At 32.2% G+C, this 22,956-nt stretch overlaps 1 protein-coding gene across 1 annotated transcript; it reads left to right on the top strand.

Moving 5' to 3' along the window:
• Window positions 1-1,834: 1,834 nt before the first annotated feature.
• LOC129226857 (bifunctional heparan sulfate N-deacetylase/N-sulfotransferase-like) lies at window positions 1,835-21,900 on the top strand (the record flags this gene model as incomplete). Its single annotated transcript, XM_054861486.1, has 9 exons — window positions 1,835-2,056; window positions 4,634-4,762; window positions 5,823-6,005; window positions 6,917-7,013; window positions 11,334-11,457; window positions 11,989-12,163; window positions 16,041-16,211; window positions 17,634-17,743; window positions 21,170-21,900. Coding segments are annotated over 9 exons (1,437 nt in total), but the record flags the coding sequence as incomplete, so codon positions are not given.
• Between the last annotated feature and the right edge of the window lie 1,056 nt (window positions 21,901-22,956).

Raw genomic sequence — 22,956 nt, 5'->3', positions numbered from 1 at the left:
GATTTTAACATTAAAATCATAATAGTTGGTGATCTACTGCAACTGTAATGTACTTTGTACGGCTCCTAATCTGGAAAAGAACAATGTTGTGTTAAATACAGTGCTGGCAAAAAAAAAAAAAAATCTTTACATTTGGTTGGAAATATAAAAGTTTACATGCAAACTTCTTGTTATGTTTTTATTGGCATGCTCCTTAGTGATTTGGCAGAATACTGAACGTTCAACTTAGGTTGCGACCGAATATCAGGTATTCGGCCAAATCACAAGGGAGCATGCCATTAAAATCATAAGTTTGCAAGTAAAGTTTTTAATGGCAAACCAAATGTAAAATGTTTTTTGCCGGCACTGTATAAAATCAAATTTAGTTCATTGTTTCCTTGATTGCTTCCATATTTTTTTTTTTTTACTTTTTACTTCCTTGTACAAAGTAAAAAAAAAGTTTTGCATTCACAAAAAAATTACTAATGAAACTTCAACCTAAATTTCCATTTTAATCTTCATTTAATAAGTATCTCACATAACTCAAAAACAGCTAGTTCTGTCTGGTTGAACTTTCATATTACATGAATAAAATATGCAAAGTCTGTCTTGTTGTAAATTTCCCTTTTTGTTTTCAACGGATTGTTCTTTTGAAGGTCTGCACACTACTACTTAAGTGTTGGAGATCAAGACCCCCAAATACATCATTATTATTTTGTTGAGTGCAGCTAATGTTTAATATTTTGGAAATATTATTTGTTTTAAAATTTCCAGGGAAATTGTTTGTCTCTTTTTGGCTATAGACATCATGTGTTGGCAACTGGTTTTCAATGTTGTCGCCAACATGAGCATTAGCTCAATGCTAGGTAATGGTCCTGAACTTAAACATATCATTATTAACAGATTGCCAATAGTTGAAAATATTTGCTCTTTGTCTATTTTATCAGTTTATTTGGAACTCGGTGTATTTGTAAGTAGTAGTTTTAAGTGAATTCAGCCTCATTGTACCTATAAAAAATAACATGCCAATAAAATTTTAATAATTAAAATGTGCATCATATTCAAAGGCGCACAAGGAAGTTGTGGTGCCCACATCAGATTTTTTTCCTTTTTCTATGGGTTCAATTGTAATTTTATTTGTGAGAGACCAAGTTAAAAAAAAATGAGTGTCTACTTAGCTTCAAAACTTTTATTTTCAACAAGATTGATTATTGTCAAATGTATATTGTATATAGTCAACTATTAATTACTGAAACTGGAAGAGGAAAGCAAAAAATAAAAACAAATAAAAAAAGAACTGTCCAAAATTATAATAAAGGAAATGTATTGATTAAAAAATGTAGTTAATGAAGGAAATTGAATGCCATTACTCTTAGCTACTAACAAAAAACAAAACTTATTTTCAGAACATTCAAAAACACATTTTCAAAACCTATTTTGAACTTTCTTCATCGGCATGTTTTCTCAGAACTTTTTTACTGACAAAATTATAAGAAATTATGCTATGTATACAGTGGTGGCATGCAATTTACATCAGTATTTTCATATTGAGTCATTTAAAAAATGATTAACATTTGCTTAATTTTACTTGTAATATCAAGAATTGAAAAATATTATGCATTGCATAATGATTGTCAATCCTGGAATTTGTTTGTTATTCAACAAATCTGTGTGCATGTTAATCCATCTTTGCGGAATATGTATTGAAAAATAGAAACAATGAAAGTTGTTTTCATTACATGTGCATGACTTTTTGATTGAAGTTAAATATTTTCCCTAGAATGTGCTTTAGAGTTTTTTTCTTCCATATCAAATCAGAAATTTTGATAATTTTTAATCCCTTTTCATTTGTTTGTGTCCCGTGTTGAACTTAAAGTTTTCTCTATCCCAGAAACATGGCATTCCACTAGATTCAGGTTATTCAGTTGCCCCTCATCACTCTGGTGTTTATCCTGTCCATGAACCTTTGTATGAAGCTTGGAAGAGAGTTTGGAATGTACGAGTAACCAGCACTGAAGAGTATCCTCATTTAAGACCAGCTAGGTTGAGAAGAGGTTTCATTCATAGAAATATAATGGTAAGTTATGTGTGCAGTGACTTCAAAATTTAGCTTTTCTGAAAACTTGTGCTACTTAGTAGTGAGTGGTTGAAAAGTGTCCATTCAATTTATGAGTGAAAATTTAAAATTAATAACTTTTAAGTTAATTGCACTTTCATATTTTTCAGAGCCTGTTAGGGTGGGCCAAAAAAAAAAAAAAAAAAAAAAAAAAAGCAAAGGACTTTGCCTTACTGCCGAAAGTTTGGATTCCTACACTAATTAGTGTGTAAAATTTTGGGACTCTGAGTTAATGTCTTCTGCTCTGGCAAGAGACTTGAATTTAGGAGATTTTTAGAAAAAAAAAACAAAAAGAATATTATACAAATTAGTTCCGCCGCCCTTCAACCTTAGGGCGACAATTTTATAACTTCCTAACACAAATTATCATACAAATATTTCATGCCTTTGGGTTAATTGCCTTTACTCTGGCAATAGGTCTAAATTTCAGGAAAACCCCTCAAAACTGTGTATGCCTGTGTTTTTAATTGTACAACTGTTGTAGAGGTCAAGTTTAAAATTTACATGGTCTTTAATTTTAATATAGTTGCATGTTGGAATGAGATTGCTTAGAAATCGAAGTATTTATAGTTACAAAAACTCTCTGTGAAGTATGCAAAAAATATTTAGATTACAAATTTCTATTCATTTAGGAAAAAAAGATGCAGAAAATTTTGAAATCTGCAATGTGATTCATAAAATTTTGAAGTCTGCAATGTGATTCATAAAGTTTGTTAACTATGCATCATTAAACTACAAAATAAACAACTTAACGTTTTTGAATTTAGAGCTATAAAGACATGTATTATAGCAACTTGCTATCAGTTTTGTGCTGAAATGAGACATATTATTGCATGATTTCAAAACACTAAAAATAAACTCTGGCCACTGACCTGATTTGATGCCATTAAAATTAACTTGACAATGCATATGACGGTTTATCTGTGACAAGGAAATTGCATAAATCTCGATTTTTCTCCTGAAACTCCAATGACCAACATATTTCTGCCATTTCTGAAGGGACATTGCGGAAGACTGGTGGAAACTAAACTGCAATTGTTCAAGTAGACTAAATCAACATAACCTGCAGCGTCAAGGTTTTGAGACATGGAATGTGCTCAGTTTTCGCTAGCAGATGCACTCTCTCCAGCCTTTAAAGATTCTACGGATGTCTAACTCTTTGATACGGTCCTTATAGTCTGTTGTTAACTTACTTACCTGGATATTTTCTGGGGAAGTGAAGAATTCACTACGAGCAATGACGGGCTCCATTACATTAAGATACATTTTTGGCAAGAATCTTGATGCATGAATGAATTCCTACACATGCTTTAATCTATCTTTACTAGTGAAATCAAATTCTCAAAAACAACAAAATCCAGCATAAACATTTAAAAAGAAAAAAAAAAGTTTGCCACAATAATGCAATGGTACATAGTTAAAGTATTTTTTTCCTTTTCTTTGTCTCTTTGTACAATGAGATTTCTTATGTTATTGATTTATTTGAGTAAAACGACAACAACAGGTATAAAGTACAAATAAAGTAATAAAATAGTTAAAAAATTTATTACTTTATTTGTACTTTATACACGTTGTTGTTGTTTTACTCATTCCATAGTACAAAGTTTTCGACTGCTTTTTTACAATTTATTTTACTAATAGGGAAATGAGAGGGAGACAAAATGTTGTGCACTTGCAGTGAGTTTTCGCTGGAAAAGTCAATTATAAAATAGTGAGGCAGAGGGGATACAGTGTTTAGGACAGACTCGTCATTTTGGGGGTTTTTATTACTTTTATGAATATTTTTCTAACCTACTTTCTTTCTTGTATACGCCAAGAGTCTCCAGTGGTTTTGCGGTTGCACGTTAGCTCATGAAATCAAACTCTAGTAAGCAACCCGAGGAAAAAGTCATGTTGGCCCACAGGTGGCAGCTCCTATATTTCATTAAAAAATGACAATTTTAAATAGTTATGACTTAAATTTTTTGGCTTAGGAATTCACACATACACTTTATTTCTTAAGCAAAAAGCAGTATAATGCAGTTTAAGCTCTCTAGAATTTTGGTATGCAATACCTACATTTTAAAGCTTTATGCACACTTCATTTTTATTTATGTTTTAAATATTTTTTATTTATTTCTTTACTTATTGTTTTTTGCATGGAAAGCTCTCTCAAAAGTAAAAAATTAAAATGGAACTTCTCAGTTTCTCAGTATGGGCAAACATTTTCTCAATACTGGCATTGCTCGACCTGACCCCCATATGGCTATGGCCCTGATTGCCATACAAAATTTTATAAATGATCAAAATTTTTGACAGGATACTGTGACATTCCAGGTATTAAATACTCACTGTCACTTACAGTGTGTACAGATTAGGGCAAAATACAAGGTAACTTGTGTGTGAAAAAAACTTTCTGATATGAAGATATCTTTAAAATTCTTTCATTATACAAGTCATGCATATATATAAATGAATGTGTGTGCTTGCTATTAAAAAATTGGATCATTTTGAAATAACCTGAAATGTATGTAATGTAAACAATTTTCTTTTCAAAAGGTTCTACCCAGACAAACATGTGGCCTCTATACTCATACTATATTTTTAGACAAGTACCCTGGTGGACCAGAAAAATTGGAACTCAGTATTAAAGGAGGAGAACTCTTTCACACATTTGTATATAATCCGGTAAGTTTTACCAATTTTCAAGGCTGAAAATTACTAACCTCGAGCTAACTCATATGTGTCAAAGATACAATATAAACTTAGTTCTCTTCGATTTTTACTTCCTTTTACAAAAAAGGAAGTATTGTATTCACGAAAAAGTTTTCACTCAAAAAGCGACCTTAATTTCCATTTTATTCACCCCCGAATGAACGTTGAGTTTTTTTCCCGACTCGACCACATCTGGATAAGTGCTTAAGTACGTATAGACCCCCGAAATATCCATTTTTAGGATTCCTGAATTAATTACTACGAGTTTTTTCGTGACGTCTGTATGTATGTATGTATATATGTACATACGTATGTATGTGCATGTGTATGTCACATAACTCAAGAATGGTATGTCCTAGAAAGTTGAAATTTGGTACTTAAACTCCTAGTGGGGTTTTGTTGTGCACCTCCCCTTTTGGTTGCATTGGGGTGTTTCTAAAGGGTATTTTGCCGCTTTTTGGGGGGAAATCACTCCATCAAAAATGGCGCCAAGGTAAATAAAATGTCAAAGCTGTATAGTGTTAATTGATTTTCCTGTTAATAGATAACAGTATACTGAAAAAAAAAGGCATTTCATTGACAGATTTTTATTCATAGTTTGTTTGCAGTAAAATGAAAGTAGTATTTTCAGAAGAAGAAAAAAAAAAATTATGTGCATCATGAAGTGCCCCTATTAAAAAAAATATTGTAAAAAATGCTTAAACATGCTATTGAATTTCTTTAATATTATGTTTTTTCATGTTATATTACAAATTTTGCACCCAAATCTTTATTCTTTTCATTTAGAACACTATTATTTTAGTGTTGCTCCTCCAGGAGACACTTATTTTCTCAAAAATGAAAGTTTTAGTATTTTCCCTATATTTTTTATGCATTTAAAACAATTGATGCAGAAAATTTTGAAATTCATCATTCAAAGCTGGTCATGTCTGAGGAGTATAAAGCTTGTATACATAATTAGAAGCTTCTGATTTTGCTTATAATTTGTTTATTGGAATCAGGTACTGATTTCTTTTTATATCTCTACTTACAGATCAATGTATTCATGACTCATTTGTCTAATTATGGCAATGATCGCTTAGCATTATATACTTTTGAATCAGTTATAAAGTTTGTTCAATGCTGGACTAACCTACAGTTAGTGACTTTACCTCCACTACAATTAGCTGATAAATATTTCCAAACTTATCCAGAGGAATCAGATCCTTTATGGATGGTAAGTATGATTGATTAAAGTTGCATTATAAAAAAACTGTCTTTTTACATGTTAGCAATAATTTCAATAACTTGAATTTTAAATTTGTTTCTTGGAAATAATTTTCATTTATGCATAGTTTTATTTTGTTAATTTAACTGATCTACATTGAGATTGACAAACTGACTAGGACTAGCCTAGCTGCACCTACGGCCAGTCACTGGTCATTACTTTTGTATGTGTTTTTATAAATATAAAAGTGCAGTGCATCTTATGCACTTAATAAACTGTTTTTTCGACATAGGTCACCAGGCATGCTTTTGTTATGTTTTTTTTCTATTTATTTTCTATGTTGAGAGAATTCTGTTTAAAAAATAAATCTGTTTTATTTCTGGTTTAAAATCTTTTCTTGAATCAAGGCCAGAAAAAAAAAATAAGTTCAAAAAACTGTGCCATTTTCATATTAAATGTATTGTTGATGGTGCATATAGGATTGTTTCTAAAAGGAGGCAAGATTTTTAAAATTAAATTTTTCTACATAGCAAACCCCCCCCCCCCCCCAAAAAAAAAAAAATTCAAATGAATCAACAAATTAATTGTATTCCATAATAAATAATGATTTCATTTTAAAAAAAATGTTTCACTCTATTCTCCATACTAGTTTTCTCTGTCGTGATTGCTACCTGGTATGTTGTTCTGGGGAAGTTTCATGATCATAACTAGCCACAAGGGCAGCACTACCATAAACAATATTACACTTGATTTCAAAATTTTGTTTATTAGTTGCACCCATGCATGTAAAATATATAACATACGCCAGTGAAAAGATGCTTTAAAGTTGATTTAATCTTCTCCTTTGAAGGTGTGCAATTAACTATTATCTATATATCATGATTTTGTGCTGTCTGTATAAAGATGTATTAAATTTTCAGAATCCTTGCAACGATAAGCGGCACAGAGCAATATGGTCTGCAGCAAAATCATGTGAGCAACTGCCAAAATTTCTTGTTATTGGTCCTCAGAAAACAGGTAACTTCAACCATCTATAAATTATTTAATAATTTTTTGTTTTACCAGTAACTAATTTCACCAAATTCATTTATATGCTCATATTTACTTGCAAAGATAATTTTCATCATTTGACATTTCTTGAATACTTTATATTTTAGGGTCAGAAAATCTGTTTGCAATAATTTGGTCACAGAATATCTTTTTTAAAATCAAGTTTGCTCTAATTTTTAGGAGTTGATTTTCGTAGGTGCTCACCAAGACATTTTTTGAAAATTCAAGTCATAAAGACATGATTGTAGACCCTCTCTGGTAATGCTAAGGTACAGGATGGGGTTCAGGGATTTTCCTATAGTAATTTTTCGAACTAAATTTAGAAAGACACTGTTTTTGTTTACCTTTGAAGATGATAGAAGAAGGGGGTTTCCAAAAAGTCTCCCTAGCTGAAATTGAAGTTCTAAAAATTGCAATTTTAGAATACCTTTGGTATTGTAAAAGAAAGAGAATATATTCAGGGTCCTCCTTCCCTCGTTTCCTCTTTGACCTCCCGTGCTCCCCTCATGCTTCATCTGAATATGTTGCTTGTTTGAAATCAAAATTCTGTGACCCCCCCCCCCCCCCCCGTCCACCCCCAAAGAAGTTTAAATTGGGTAGGTAGTAGTCAAAGGTATGCAATAAAAAAAATCTTGTGTGGATGTAATGCACAGCTTTTTTTTTTAAAGCAGACTAGAGATGAAAACAGTTGGAAAAAAAATGGAAAATTTCCGAAAAAAAAAAACGTTTTTTTCCGAAGGAGTAAATTTTCACTTCGGAAAAATTGAAAAAAAAAATCGTTTTTTCAACTTTTCAGAATTTTAGCTGAAATTTTCAGCAAAAAGTGATTAGAAATTTCTCACGTTTTAATTCTGATGCAATTTCCTAACCCCCCCTTCCCCGTTTTATGTTAAAATACTGTCTAACATTAATGCAAGTTGTTGTATGACAATATAATTTGCATATAGATCAAAAAATGTTTAATAATACTTTTTGCAAAAAAGCTTAAACCAATAACTTTAGTGAAGAATTTATTTTCCTTCTTCATAAAACAAACAAGCATAACTTTAATCACAAAACTATGTTTCTGCTGACTGTGTGAATCAAATGTACAGGGTGCAGCAATAAAAAAAAAGGGGGGGGGGCAAGCAATTTCCCAAGAAACTCTATTAAAAACATATAAATTAACAAAACACCAAAAATAATATGAGAAGTCCTTTAGCAATCAATAAATTTAATTGGTTTCAAACTAGCAGCCTTTTGCAGTAATACAGAGATGCAACAGCTTATTGAAATTTTCATTGAAAGACAGCAAGTCCTTTAATCAATCCTATTCCCTATAAAGCAATTGGTTTAGAGAGTTAAATTTTATGTGTGTTTCAGGTAGACCTTTGACTCCAAAATAGGCCATACAGTGTAATAAATGGGATTGAGGTCGAGCGAGTCGAATGTCCACTCTAAAGATGATATTATGTCAAAAACAATGCGCCTTGCACCACTCTTGTCTTTTTGGTCATATGAATCGGTGTGGAGTTAAAGGAAAATGTCCAGTCTACAATGCTGAAGTGCTCTTAGGCCCACAGAAGTACAATAACCTCTAAAATGTCCTTCTGGTTCACTTCTTGATTCATTTTACGGCCCTCATCCACAAAAAACTACAGATTTTTTGTTGCTTGTGCTGATTCCATCTCAGACCAAACCTGACTTCTGATTTTGGCGATATCTTACCCTTTCTAAGGTGCTTCAGACCAAATCCTATGGTTCTGGGGGATGTGAGCGGGTTGAATGGTAAATCAGTGAAAGGTATCTCTTCCAGCATGGACTTACAGTCCGTCTCAAACGTTTCTGAGATCTTTGGAGTCATCCAAATGCCTGAACTTTTTGGAACTCGTAAAACTTCTGTTTGAGCTGCTTTTTCCCTTAGTCCCACTTATCGGTCACAAATTTAAATCTTACGAACAACTTCTCTCATGGAAACCCCGTTTTTGTACACATTCTCGACTTTTATTTCCAAGCCACTTGAAATGGCATGCCATTTCAAATACTGTTTGTCGAGGGACAACAAGCAAACGAACTGTCGTTCTACTTGGTTAAACAACTTAAAATAGCAGGTATTTTGCTTAAAATTGTAAGAAAACCGAAAAACAATACATAAACTAGGTATGTAGTTATATTGTAAATTATTTGTTAATGAAGTGAGAAACAAAAATAAATTAGGCACTCATTAAAATGAAATTACCTTTCTTCCATTTGATGATACAATTTTTGTTCGATATATATATATATATATATATATATATATATATATATATATATATATATATATATATATATATATATATATATTTTGCAGCACCCTGTACACTGTCGTGCTAAGCAAAAAAGGGGAATTTGCAGTTGGGTTCAAGCTGAGATATTGTATTTTAAAGTGTGGCTCTTCCATATATTTGATTCAGATGTCTTTTTTTTTTAAAGACTTTTTCAAAACAATAGTTCTTGATCAAATGACCCTAAAACATTTTATTTATTAAGTAAAATATGAAACAGAGAACGGCTTGGTTATATTAACTCAAATTTGTTTAAAAGTGCTGATATGACTTTTACTACTACGCTTAGCACGGCCGTATGAATAAATTGAAACTGTAGTTTAAGTTTTGGTTCAGCTTAAGAAACACCAATTTGGTTTTGATTTGGTTTGAGACTGAATTGGAAAAAATCAAAACTCAATAGCTTTCATTTTCAGACAGTAAAGTTACATTTTTTTTTTTTTTTTTTTGAAAGAAAAATAATACAATCAATCATGTTTGAAAGTCGAAAATTTCAATGAATACTTAAAGTTTCAAAGGCAATCTAAAATAGAAAATGTAATTGTTACGATTAGACACACATTACCTAATATTATTGGTTGAATGACGACTTGACTTATTTCTGGTGTTTGATTATGAAAGCTCTCAGTTATAAAACAGAAAGTTTTTTTTTTCCTAATTAATCTTACCTTTATGTGTATTTCTATCAAGCAGATGTGTGAATAGCATATATTTCTTAATGCCGAACCCTTTATATGTTTCAAGAAACACAGAGCTATTAAGAAACCATAATTTTATTTATAAAAAAATCAAATTCTCCATTTTTTCCAATTTTTTCCCAAAAACCGGTAAAAAACTGTTTTTTTCCACCATTTCAAAATTTCCGGAAATTTTACATCTCTAAAGCAGACACAAATTGCTAATTGTCTTTGCTTGATTAAAGTTGCCATTCAAGGTTGTTTTTGAGACTTCTGTGCGGGTGCTTTTCCTGGACAGTGGCATCCCCCCCCCCACCCCAGAATCATGCTTATTATGTCAACTTTGCAAAATCCTCTTTAGACTAAACAGCATTTAAGCCTGGCATTAACTTGAATTTTGATGTCTTGAATTCAAATTATATTTTTATGATTATGATAAGACCAATTTCTAGAAACAAGAAAACCAGCGAGTATTGTTTATCACAATTAGTGATTGCGAAAAACAAAACCTGAATTCAAGAGGTCAAAATTCAAATTAATGCTAGGGGTTGGATGCCAATGTTTTACATTTCAATGGAACATATTGTTATGCGTTCGCAGCAACTTCGAACTTTCTTTGAATGACGACACAGTTCTTGAGAAAAGCACAGGAGATTTATTTAGAACTATGTACAGGAAATGTAGTTAAAACTGCTAAATCAATCATCAGCAATTAAGCAAATATCAATTAACACTGTAAACTCAACAATGGTACACATATTTACATCCAAATACGCAAAAACCCAGTGCAAATGTCTCACAATAAACAGAGCAATGGCTCAGACGAATCTCAGACAGTTTAAAAAGCAAAACTAACTCTCTCATTGAAATGCCACACGGCTTTTATACTGCTTTGGAAAGTTCGACAAAATTCTAAAACTTTCTACCAATTTCTCATATTTTCTTTTTATTCATTCACGAATCTTATCATTCAGAAATGGAGGGACCCTATACTTCAGTCAAATGTTAGGGTGTTGTATGTACATTACCAGAAACTACTTACAGGTTAGGTTACTAAGATAATTTTAGATGAAAAATAATGGCCACCAAATAAATAAACACCAAATTTAGCCAGATTACAACAAATTAATCATCAAAATAATTACTATTTACAGAATTTGTAACAATGTTTTTTGTTTTTTTTTATCAAACTAACTTTTCTAAACTTGTTATCACTTTTGTATTAAGCTCAATTAAAACTCACTAGAAAAACTGTAAGTCTTTGTTTTTTATCAAGGCTAATTCAATAATTAATTGTATTGTAGGTACAACTGCATTATATACCTTTCTGTCGATGCATCCTGCCATTGTAAGTAATTATCCTAGCCCTGAGACATTTGAAGAAGTGCAATTTTTTAATGGAAGAAATTATTACAAAGGTTTAGACTGGTAAGTTATTACTTTCCTTTCCATAGTGAATAATCTTTTACTTATTGAGTCGGTTTTATTTCAAAGATAAATCATGCTACTTAAGAAACAAAACAAAATATATTGAGAGAAAAAGTGCTAATTGCTTTTGACTTCATTACTTTTCAGTGGGAGATTCTTTTAGTCTTTAGACAGTCAAATGTTTGAGTTGTTATGAAAAATCATGGGCTGTGAGTTCTGCCACAAAATGTTCTCCTTTGTTTCTAGAGACTCGTGACAGGTTAAGGGCAGTTCATATCTAAATTAAAATGTGCAGTATGTTTCTTTCTTGCTGATTACTTTTATTAATGGACTTTAAAAGCAGATAATTGTTTGAAATAGCAGCTGAATCGAAATTTTCTTTAGAGCATTAGGTGGTGTTTTGGCTTTTATTATTTCAGTCACTTGTTCTTACTAGTTTCAAAATGTTTAGCCTACCATTTGCATTATTTCTTTAAATTCTTTATTACAATGCATATTTGTTGAATAATTTTTTGAAAATATATTTTTCAGGTATATGAATTTTTTCCCCGTACCAAAGAATTCCACAGATAAATACCTATTTGAAAAAAGTGCTACATACTTTGATGGTGATTTGGTCCCAATGAGAGCACATGCTCTGCTTCCAACAGCTAAACTTATTACCATATTGATTAGCCCTATTAAGCGAGCATATTCTTGGTATCAGGTAAATGTCTTTAGTCTTTTATGATATTAATTGAAAATTTGCCAATGAGTGTTCATGATAATTTGATCTATTAATTTTATTTACAAGAGGCATTGCAGCCTGTTTCATTTTTATGTTTCAAAGCAACTCAAAACGTACATCCAACTCAAACAGGAAGTGAACTAGCTTGCATACTAACCTTTAGTAAGACATACCAGTGCCAGATCTAGTTGGAAGCAAGCCAAGACTTTTGTGTAGAAGGGCAACTTAGGAGCGGGGGAGCTAATTTACTCTATTTCTCTTGTATTCATTTGATTAGCATATCTATTGCTTCAATAATGCTAAATATGCAGTATGCACCTAAAAATAATACAGTCGGACCTCGATATAAGGTCACCCCTCGGGACTTCGAGAATGTGACCTTATAAGTGGAGTGACCTTATAACCGGTTCATGAACTTTTATCAAAAAAAAAAAAATTCTAAAATATAATGTTTTCAATACTATATCACATGATGAAGTTATGATGTTTTCATTGAGTCAATTAAAATTAATGCAATTAGTTGGAAATTAGAAAATTATTTGTTAGAATTTTAATTTAGAAATTAATACAAGTGAAAAAATGGTTGGAATGAGATAATTTCCAGTAGTTTGCTGGTTGCGAGAATGAACATGTGCTTACAAGGGATAACATGACAGTATGGGGACCTGCCTTCAAAATTTGTATGCATTGATAAAAGCCATCTCTATTGATCTTGATCCTTATCTAAAAGCTGTCAAACTCAATCCACAAGGCATGAATAGGAACCAACAGTAAGCAGCCTGGGGAAACAAAACTCTCTTTTTACCTGAGTTAAGGCGGTGAATGATCTCTCCTACTCAGTTCAGTCTTCGCTCTACAGCATTCTAGTGTCTACATGCCTTTTTCCTAGAATTTGAGGGGTTCTTTGGGCAGATGGTATTTTTTCGATAAAAGATCATGTACTAGGGCAAATTCATAGAACTGAACAGTGAGGAATTGAAATCACTCAAAGAAAATCAGACAAAAATGACCTTATAAGCGATGGCAATATTTGAGACCTGACCATCTATCCGATAATCCATAACACAGAATCCCTATTCAATGAGTCAGGACTTTACTAAAGTGACTTTATATGCAGGGTGACCTTTTAATGCGGGTGACCTTATATCGACATCTGACTGTATGTATAATTGACAAGCCTGAAAATTAAGTTATTATTCCTTTTGGGGATTAAGAGATGGCATCTGGCGTGTTCCAAACTTTTTAGTTATTTCTAGGTATTTCTCCCTCAGCCTTAAAATGTCCTTATTCATGCAAAGATGTTAGAAAACATTTGCCAACCATCTTATAATGGTTGGGGGGGGGAGGGGGCAAGGAAATAAAGGTCGGGCAAGGTATCAAAAAATTTGAGCTTTTCCAGTTATCCAATTTAGTTAAGCATATCTTTGTGGAACTAATTCGTGAAGATGTTAATTAAAAACCGAACTAGCTTCCTGTTTGTGAATGTGGTGGCAGACCTACTTGTTTATTTATGTTGTTGAAAGTGTGATAGATTTTTTAATTTATATTTTTTATGGAATATGGAGTTAGTTTGGAGCTTCTAAGGTAATTAGTACTAGAGTTCTAACCTAATTAAACAAACTTAAGATTTAATTTCAGTCCTTTATTCTCATTGGTGGCAATTTCCAATCCCAATGTTAAACTAAAATTAAAAATTTAACAAAATCGTGACTGAGTCACAACTGTAGAATCAAGAGGGAGAATTGAAGCCTTATACTATTAAAAATCAATTTCAAGTATTTTATTTCGTAACAAATAGAAACTGGCAACAGATAAAATTTTAAATCATTGCATTTAATTTCCTTCTCATTCAACAATGAATTCGGTTATCTATCGCGTGAATAAAGGCTTTGCCGTTATTAAAATTAGCTTTTTAAAAACGTTATAGTTCGAATTCTATGTAACATGGAAGTTCCAAACACATACTATCAGAAGCGGAAAAAAATTCTCTTTGTTTCAGTATTAAATTTTAAAAAATTTAAATATGTTTTCACTGCAAAAATTGCAAAAAACCTTTTAGAGGTTTTAATTACTATCTTTGTTATTTAATGTCATCCAAAGATGCAACCTAGCTAAGAACATTCTCGATCAACTCTTCTTTCAAATTATTAGTTTTTTTTTTTCGAAATTGATCCATCCTTTTAGACGCTAGAGGGCCACAGACATGTTAAACTTATAATCCCCTTCCTTTTGTGTGTCGGGGGTTAAAAAAGAGTTAAATGATTTTACGTTTTATCTGTTGCCATTTTTCTATTTTTGATTGATTTTAGTACATAATCTGAAACTCTACCTGCAATAAATGTTTTCTTCAATTTTCCCTCTTGATTCTGTTATTGCAACAGGCAAAATTTAATAGTTTTGACTCATGTAGTAGTTTTCTATGGCGGCCAACTGGATCTCTCTGCTTACTGTGGCTCGTGTGGTGGATTGGTGTTAAACGGCTTTGGTGGCGTACTGTGGCGGGCAATTAAACCTGTAGGGGGTAGTGATGAACAAAGTTCAAAAGCATGAATATCTGGGGCAAATTTTGAAACTCATGAGGGTATTCTCCCTAAAATATTTTTGAAATCTTGTAAACTGATCTTTTTCTCTGGGTATTTTTACAATTTTTTTTTTTTTTTGCTGTTTTTTGGCATAAAACCAGAGTATCGGACTCACTTCTATGGCCCACCATCTCCAAAAATTTACGTTTTTTTTTTAAATTTTATTTTTAATATTGGAAACATTGCATGTAGCATATAATCAAGGTTGCATCACAGATCTCATTAAAGAACCTTCCCGTATTATTCAACATACATTCACAGATATAAGATAGACTCCAACATAAAGACATATTTGCCATGCTTGGTGCAAGTCTGAATTTTGCAATCTCGGCTACTTGCACTTCAAATATATTTGCAATTTATTTTTTGCAGTATGTTAGCCATTTCAATTGCTGCTCTAAAAAGTTCTTTGTGCCTTAGTTTTCTTTGTTTCAATCTTTTTTTTTTTATACAAGTTCCATATCATGCATACATTTTCTACTCTTGTGTCTCCATTATTGAAACATTAAATCTAAATATTTTCTATTTTATTTATTTACTTTACGAAATGTAAAGAAAGAAAAAATTGTTTTAATTTAAAAAAAATTAAAAAAAATCACCCAAACTGGCAAAAAACAGCACGAGTGGATCGCAATAGTTGCTAATTATGACAGATTGCTCGTTAGTAATGAGTTAATAGAAAAAAATCATAAATTCACTTTTTGAAAAAAAAATTTTTTTTTGCCCAGTCATCATCTGGGAAAAAACAAGTGGAATATTTCAGAGGAATATAGTTCTCTAATATTCCTGATATTGACATTCTGATCAGTTTCAAAAACTTTAAATTTCTCACAAAATTTGACTACTTTTCTTTATATGTCACCTGTTTTTAAGACCTTATATTTCAAAAATGGGGAGATGAGGGCAAGTGATTTATGTGTCAAAAACATGTTTCATTATGTTCTTTCCTGAGCAACTCACTGAAATGTTTATCATTAGTACACTGTGTGGTTCCCTGGTTATTATTGATTGAATGACAGTGGGTACAAACGTACTGGTGCAAAATTAGGTATTATGTGAAATTATTAATTATTAAATGGGTTTGTGTAGCTTTTAATAAAAATGAAGCAATTGCTGTGAAATTACTAAATATATATATTGTTATGTATGTAACAGTGCAGTGTTGGTGTCAGTGGATTTAAGTACTTAACCTTTTTTCTTATCTTATTTACTTTATCCCATCAGCTATCTAGATTTTTATTGAAACTTTGATAGACTTTCTCTTTTTTTTTTAGCATATGCGAGCTCATAAAGACCCAGCAGCTTTGAATTACAGTTTTCAAGAACTTGTTACCACTGGTGACAGGGGACATCGAAGTTTAAGAGAACTTAGAAATCGCTGTCTCTTGCCTGGAATGTATGCTCAACACTTAGATAGGTGGTTGTCATTCTATTCTCCCCAACAGGTAATCATTTACTCCATTTCTCAAGTATTTGCCTATACAGAGATTTTGATTATGAGGCAGCAAATTGTGATAAGAGTTCAGTAATCTGTACACTGTGTGCCTTACATTACCGGGAATACTTAGGGAATTTGAAAATTATGGAATACTGGGAAAACTTGGGGATTTTTCTTACTATGCAAATCTGGAAAACTTTGAGAAAATAAGGGGTTGATAAAATGAGTCAGATTTCTTTCTTTTTGCATCCTATAAATGTTTCAATTACAGTGAGACCTCCCTGACCCACCGCTTCTATTAAACGACCACCTCAGCAACATTTGATCAAACAGAATTTTTTACCATTAATTTAATGCTAACTTACTCTCCATTGAAAGACTTCGTACAACTGTACTACCTCTCAAAGCTGCATTTTCTTTCCAAAGATGATTTCTGTAAGAAAAAGTACAAAATCAATTTTTACATGTAATGCTGGAAGGTATTCACTGCTGGTGCTGCAAACTAATATAGTGCCAGTTTTCATGAAAGACAGTCTTATAGCTGTGGTACTTGCTGATGTACAGACTAACAGATAGGCTTTCTTTTGCATTGTTAGTCAAGAGTACAATAAAATTTTAATGATCTCATTTGCTAATGAAATTAACAATCCCCGGACCTTCTGAAATTGAAGATATTTTGTACTGCATTTAAAAGGGTCCTTGAATCACTCTCCTGATACCACCTCTCTCCAAGATCAATTTAACACAAGAGAGAGCAGCAATTAAAAAGGAAAGCAAAACACACGGCTTTATGTATTGGAGGAAAAGACACGCATAGTGAAAAGAAAAATTTATTTAAAAAAAAGAATTTTAAAACAATGTCTTGCTTTACCACCTACATAAAAGTTGTCTGGACAAAAGGAAGGTCCTCTGTAGGGGAGAAAGATTAGGAAACCCCCTAGCCTAAATTCACCCCCCATCTCCAGGTGGGACCATGAATTTAAGCCTTTAAACCATAATGGATTTCCTTCTCTAAACATTTACAAGCATCTTTAGAAGGTCAATGCTGTAAATAATTACTTCCTATTCAGGAAGCTATTTTCATAAGATCAATGTTGTTTGGATAAGGTCAAAGTTAGATTCACTCAGTATGCTGAAATCAAAGAGCAATGTCAATGAGCGTTTTCTGCCTTTAAAGCTAAAAAAGTTCCACTGTAGCAAAAGTTTTAATTTTATAATGCTTGTGCACTTTGACTGGACCATTCTTGCAGTGCATTTCAACATATATATATTTATTTATTGCTGATTGTTTCATCCGTTTGAGTTTCTTATGAACTTCCAACATTAAATATTTAAATGTGAATGTGGTTCCTGTTGCAATTCAATGAGTATTTTTAAAAGTATGATTACTTGCTGAATGCTTTGCTTAAGAAAGTATTTACATTTTTAGCTACTTATTATTGATGGAGAAGAGTTAAAATCAGATCCGGTAGCTGTTATGAGCAGAGTGCAGCAGTTCCTGAAAATCAAACCTTTCTTGAATTACAAAGATCATTTAAGGTAAGCTGTGTCATCACAATTTTACTTTTGTTTGTCATATTCATTCTTTTTGCACCTAATGCTATGTGCAGAACAAAACTGTATGTTACAAAATTGTAAATCCAAAGTTCCAAATTTTAAAAGTTTCCAAAATCCAAGCTATATCCTGACATATATGCTCCAGTATTTATGTATGTCATCTTGTAAATCTTGTATGTCTTCTTGTAAAGTTGTAAGCTTCAGAAGTGCTGGGTGACAGTTCAGGTGGATTTTTTTAAAAATATATACTACGTATGTGTGTGAAATAGGAAAGCTCCGACAGCACAACATGTCATGGCAAAGTTGCAGTGAGTCACATTGGTTGCATGTTACTATGTGACAGAACTGTGGCATCTCACAGGAATCATGCTGTTTATCATACATTTGTGACATGTTTGCTGCAGGGCTGTGGAGCTGCAAAAAAATAACGGACTCAGACTCCAAGAATTTTAGCCCCTTCAACTCTGACACTTTTTTCTCAAAATCAGTCTGACTCTTGACTCTGATTCTGCAAGCACTGGCAAGGTTGTGGACTTCGAGGGAAAATGACCAATTCCCACTTTTGAAATTTCAAACCTTCGACTCGCGACTTCGAGTCCTTTACCAAAATATCAATGGAACTCAAACTTCACAGACCTGTTTTCCTGTAACTCCACTGCATGCTGCTGCAACAATTAATTTGTGGCCAGTCACTTTGTGACATTTTAGATAAATCACTGACTTTAAATTGTTTCAACCCCCCCCCCTCCTCCCCCCAGAACTAATATTCATAAGAGTCTGCAACCTGGCGACTTTGTGGTGACAATTTTTGGTCATCAAGTGGTGGGCGATGTGTGCTAGGGTGCAGTTGCCGATATATGACCATCATGCAACTTCCACATACAAATCACAATTTAGTTGGTTGATTTATTTAGCTTTAATTGCGCAAGAGCCTTGAAGGCTATACTGCACCAAACAATTTTTTATTTTACATTTATATCAATATAAAGTTCAGAGATGGTAAAAGCAAACATGTTTTGCGGTAAAAGGCATAAAACTTCAGTAGTTTAAAATAAAAAGTTGTAAAAACATGTAAATATTAAAGACATTTAAACAAAGTATGGATTCAGAGAAAGTAGTTGAAACAATATGTTGACAATAAACTTTGAATAACAAGAAAAGGACAAAACCATATTTTGATGACACAAGAACTAAATTAAAAAGGAGAAACCAATCTCCTGGAGGAAGGAGTACAAATTGCGATTGGGTGGGTCCCCCAGCAACTTCTTCAAAGATGGATTAAAATATTTAAAATGTATTTGATTAAAATTTGGGCAGTTACTTAAAATATGTAACACTGTCTGATTTACATTACATGTAATGCATGTTGGAACTGGTTCATGGTGTAAGAGGTAGTTATGGTTGAATCTGGTATGACCGATGCAAAGTCAAGCTAATAAAACTTGTTCTCTCCTGGTAAGCTGCAATTATTTGAAACCTTTAATTAAGGGCTTGATGGAGTACAATTTATTTTATGTTTCAAGATTCCAGGTCCTCTGCCAATGCATGTTAAGAGATTCATAAATGGCATTTTTAATGTCATCATAAGGAACAGTAACGGTCAGGATACTTTGCAGCTTTGGCAGCTGAATCAGCTTCCTCATTGCCTGCAATGCCCACATGACCATTGATCCAATAAAAGATAACTTGAAAATTATTTTGCATAAGATTTTTGCATAAATGATATGACTGGATAACTATATGATGGCTATTATTATTGCTGTGAGTGATGGCTTCCACCAAACTTGTTGAGTCAGTTTATGACACCCACTTTTTGTTTACGGATTGGGCTATTGATTTTAGAAATGTAAATATAGCTTTTGTTTCTAAAGTAAATACGGAGCAAGATGTGTTTAATTTTTCTGCCATAACTTGATTATTAATTATTGTGGAATAGCCGACATGATCATTTGCTTTTGATCCGTCAGTGAAAATGTCTTTATATTCAGAATATTTGCTTCTAGTGTCATGAAAGATTTGTTGGTAAACTGTATTAAAGATTGTTTCTTTGGGGAATAAATAGAGTTCTTTTATTGTAGAAGTAATTACTTCACACCATGGTTTAATTGGGTCTATTGTGTTGAGAGTATTGAAATCTGATAACTGCAGGTCTGAGAGCACCCATCGCATTCGAATTCCAAATGTTGGGGTTACTGATGGACGATGCAGAAATAAGAAAACATTAGATGGATTAAAATATATGGAGGTGTAAAGGATGATAAGTGTCAGGTTTTGTTTTAAAGTAAAAATTTAAGGAGAGTTTGAGACATCTATTGTTTAAAGAGTGTTCATGTGCAAGAATATGAAGACTGTTAATAGGTGAGGTTTAGAAGGCTCCTGTGCAGATGCGCAGCACCTGAATATGTATTGGATTTAGAGCTTTTCAATACCTTTTTGCTGCAAAAATTTGGCATCCATCTTCAAGTTTTGAGTGTATAAGAGCCTTATAGATTCTTAAAAGAGACCCCGTATCAACACCCCAAGAAATGTATGCTAAAACTTTAAGGTTATTTAATTTCAATAAACATTTTTTCTTCAACTCTTGTATGTGCGGTATAAATTTAGGTTTTTTATGAAGCGTGAGGCCAAAGAATTTTTCTTGATACTTTACAGCTATTGGTTGATTATTAAGGAGAAGATTTTGATCAGGATTAAGACCTCTTTTACAGCAGAAATGAATACAGAAGGTTTTTTGAGCAGAGAAAGTGATGCCATTTTCCTCTGCCCATCGTGATATTTTATAGATAGCAATTTGAAGTTGTCTTTCAATGATACTAATGCTCAATGAAGGGAAACAAATTTGAAAGTCATCAACAATTACAGTACCCTTGACAGCAGGAGGCACATGTTTGATTAGGCTGTTGATTGCTGTTATGAAAAGAGTTACACTTGGCGCACTTACTTGGGGTAATCCTTCTTCAATGAAAGTATCGGACAGAACAGACTTGAAACGTACACAAAAAGATCGATATTTTAGAAAATTGGACAGAAAGATGGGTAGATTACCTCGCAACCCATACTCGTGCAAGGTTTTGAGGATCCCATAACCTCCAGGTACAATCATATGCTTCTCCAATATCGAAAAATATGCTCACAAGATGTTTCTATTTAAGAAATGCTTCTCTTCCTGATGTTTATAGAAACAGAAGGTTGCCGATTGTGCATCTGTCATGCCTGAATCCACATTGATATGAGGATAGCAAATGGTGCGACTCCAGATTGTACAGTCACAATTTAGTCACTGCTATAAGGAAGTTAAATGCTAGTTGGGCCAATATTTATACATGAAATATTTGATGCTTGCAAAGTCAAGCATCTAAGGTGAACATGATAAATTCTTTTTCTTGACTTTCCTTTCTGTTTCGTTAGGTATGATCCCAAGAAAGGTTTTTTCTGCCAAGTTAGCCAGGAACATAACAATACCAAGTGCCTAGGAAGGAGTAAAGGACGACAATATCCACCAATGGATTTTCAAACTGAGAAGTTCCTGAAAGCTTTCTATCTTCCCCACAATATTGCTCTTTCAAAACTGCTCACCAAACTTAGACAACCCATACCTCTATGGCTAGAAAAAGATTTGTCCCATGGATCGTAACTTCTAAGCTTTGGGTGTTTCTAAAAGAGTGATATATAGTGTGCATTAATGCATGTTTATAAGTGGGAGAGAATGACTGACGTGTATTGTGTACTTTTCTCCTTTTGTTCATTGGTTATATGATGTGTTCTATTGAAAAAAAGGCTAAAGATTATTAATCGAATGGTATTCTTTGGAGATAGAAGGAATTTGTTCATACATTAGAAATCGTAACATGGACAATCTTATCGTTCATGAATCATGGTTTTTACAAATTCAAATCACATTATCATAAAGCTTAAATCATAATGTAAGATTCATTAATTATAAGAAAATGACTGTCACATGTGTTTATTATGAAGTTATATATATTTTTAAATAGTGAATGTTCATTATCTTTAAAATCTTCTGTGCAAAACATTGAAATGCATTGATAATCAAAAAGGTCCAAAATGCAGTAAAAAAGTTAAAGCTTTAATAAAATGTAGTATTCTTTTACTTTTAACATTGCTCAGTGTGCCATTGAATTTTTTAAACTTTATGTAGGAGCCAAATAGCAATTCAATTATGCTAGTCATGTTTTATTAAAATTTATATTGTTCTTAAAACACTCTAATATTGTAGTCAATTTATAAGTGGTTCATTTATTTTACTATTAGACTGATGTCTTAATTAGGTTGGAACTGCTCCAATATTTTTTAAAAGGATTTTGTCACATTTCTTCATTTTTTAAAATTTTACATAGGTGAATAATTTGCGTCAAAGAATTTAGCAGTTGTTCATTATCATTTGTAATCGTCTAATGATAATAATTGTTGATATTTCAGACTCAATATTGGAAACGTTAAATGAATCAATTTTCCTCTCTATCACAAGCACATATATTTGTTTCAATTTTTCTGCCATGTACATTCATGAATTATGTAAAATTATTCTTCTCATGCTTATGTAAGAAAACTGCCAAAGAAATGTTTTGATTGTGTTTAGTTGCTGTACAGCGATTTGGTCATAATTTTTTAATCTGGCAGGCAGTATGAATTGTGCTAGTAATGTCAAATGCATCAAATTTACAATAGTTGGGATCAAACTTTTGCATTTTAATTCTTTAAGTCATAGTGTGAATAAGCATATTTAATGCAAAAAAATACTTCAATTTTTAAAGTGTTACTTTTCAACCTCATTTTATCATCACAATTTCATTACGAAGGTATTCTTTACTTAGTAAAGGTTAAAATTGCTACAGATTTTAACAGTAACTGCTGAATTTTTTTCATTTTACAAACAAAAACCAAGGCAGTTCATAGGGTTCTGTGGATAATATCTTTGTGGGTTAGAGGAAATATTCATTAAATTTGCTTTCTACACATTGCATTCTTTCTATTTTTGTCTTGGTTAGTTATTAAGTAGTCGAGAAAGAAAGTTCTATGTAAATATTTTACAATCTGTTTATTATGCAAATTACCAGAGCTGTTTAAAAGTTTTGCACAGAATGTTTTTATGAGAGAAAATTGTGTTCATTTATGTATAATGAATACATTTATTCAGGGTTTGACATTTTCCTAAGAGTTTTAATGCCATATAT

This window comes from Uloborus diversus, chromosome 7 (assembly GCF_026930045.1).
Source record: "Uloborus diversus isolate 005 chromosome 7, Udiv.v.3.1, whole genome shotgun sequence".
NCBI lineage: Eukaryota > Metazoa > Arthropoda > Arachnida > Araneae > Uloboridae > Uloborus > Uloborus diversus.
Note: the sequence above shows the minus strand (reverse complement) of the source record. Positions and strands in the feature narration are given on the sequence as shown.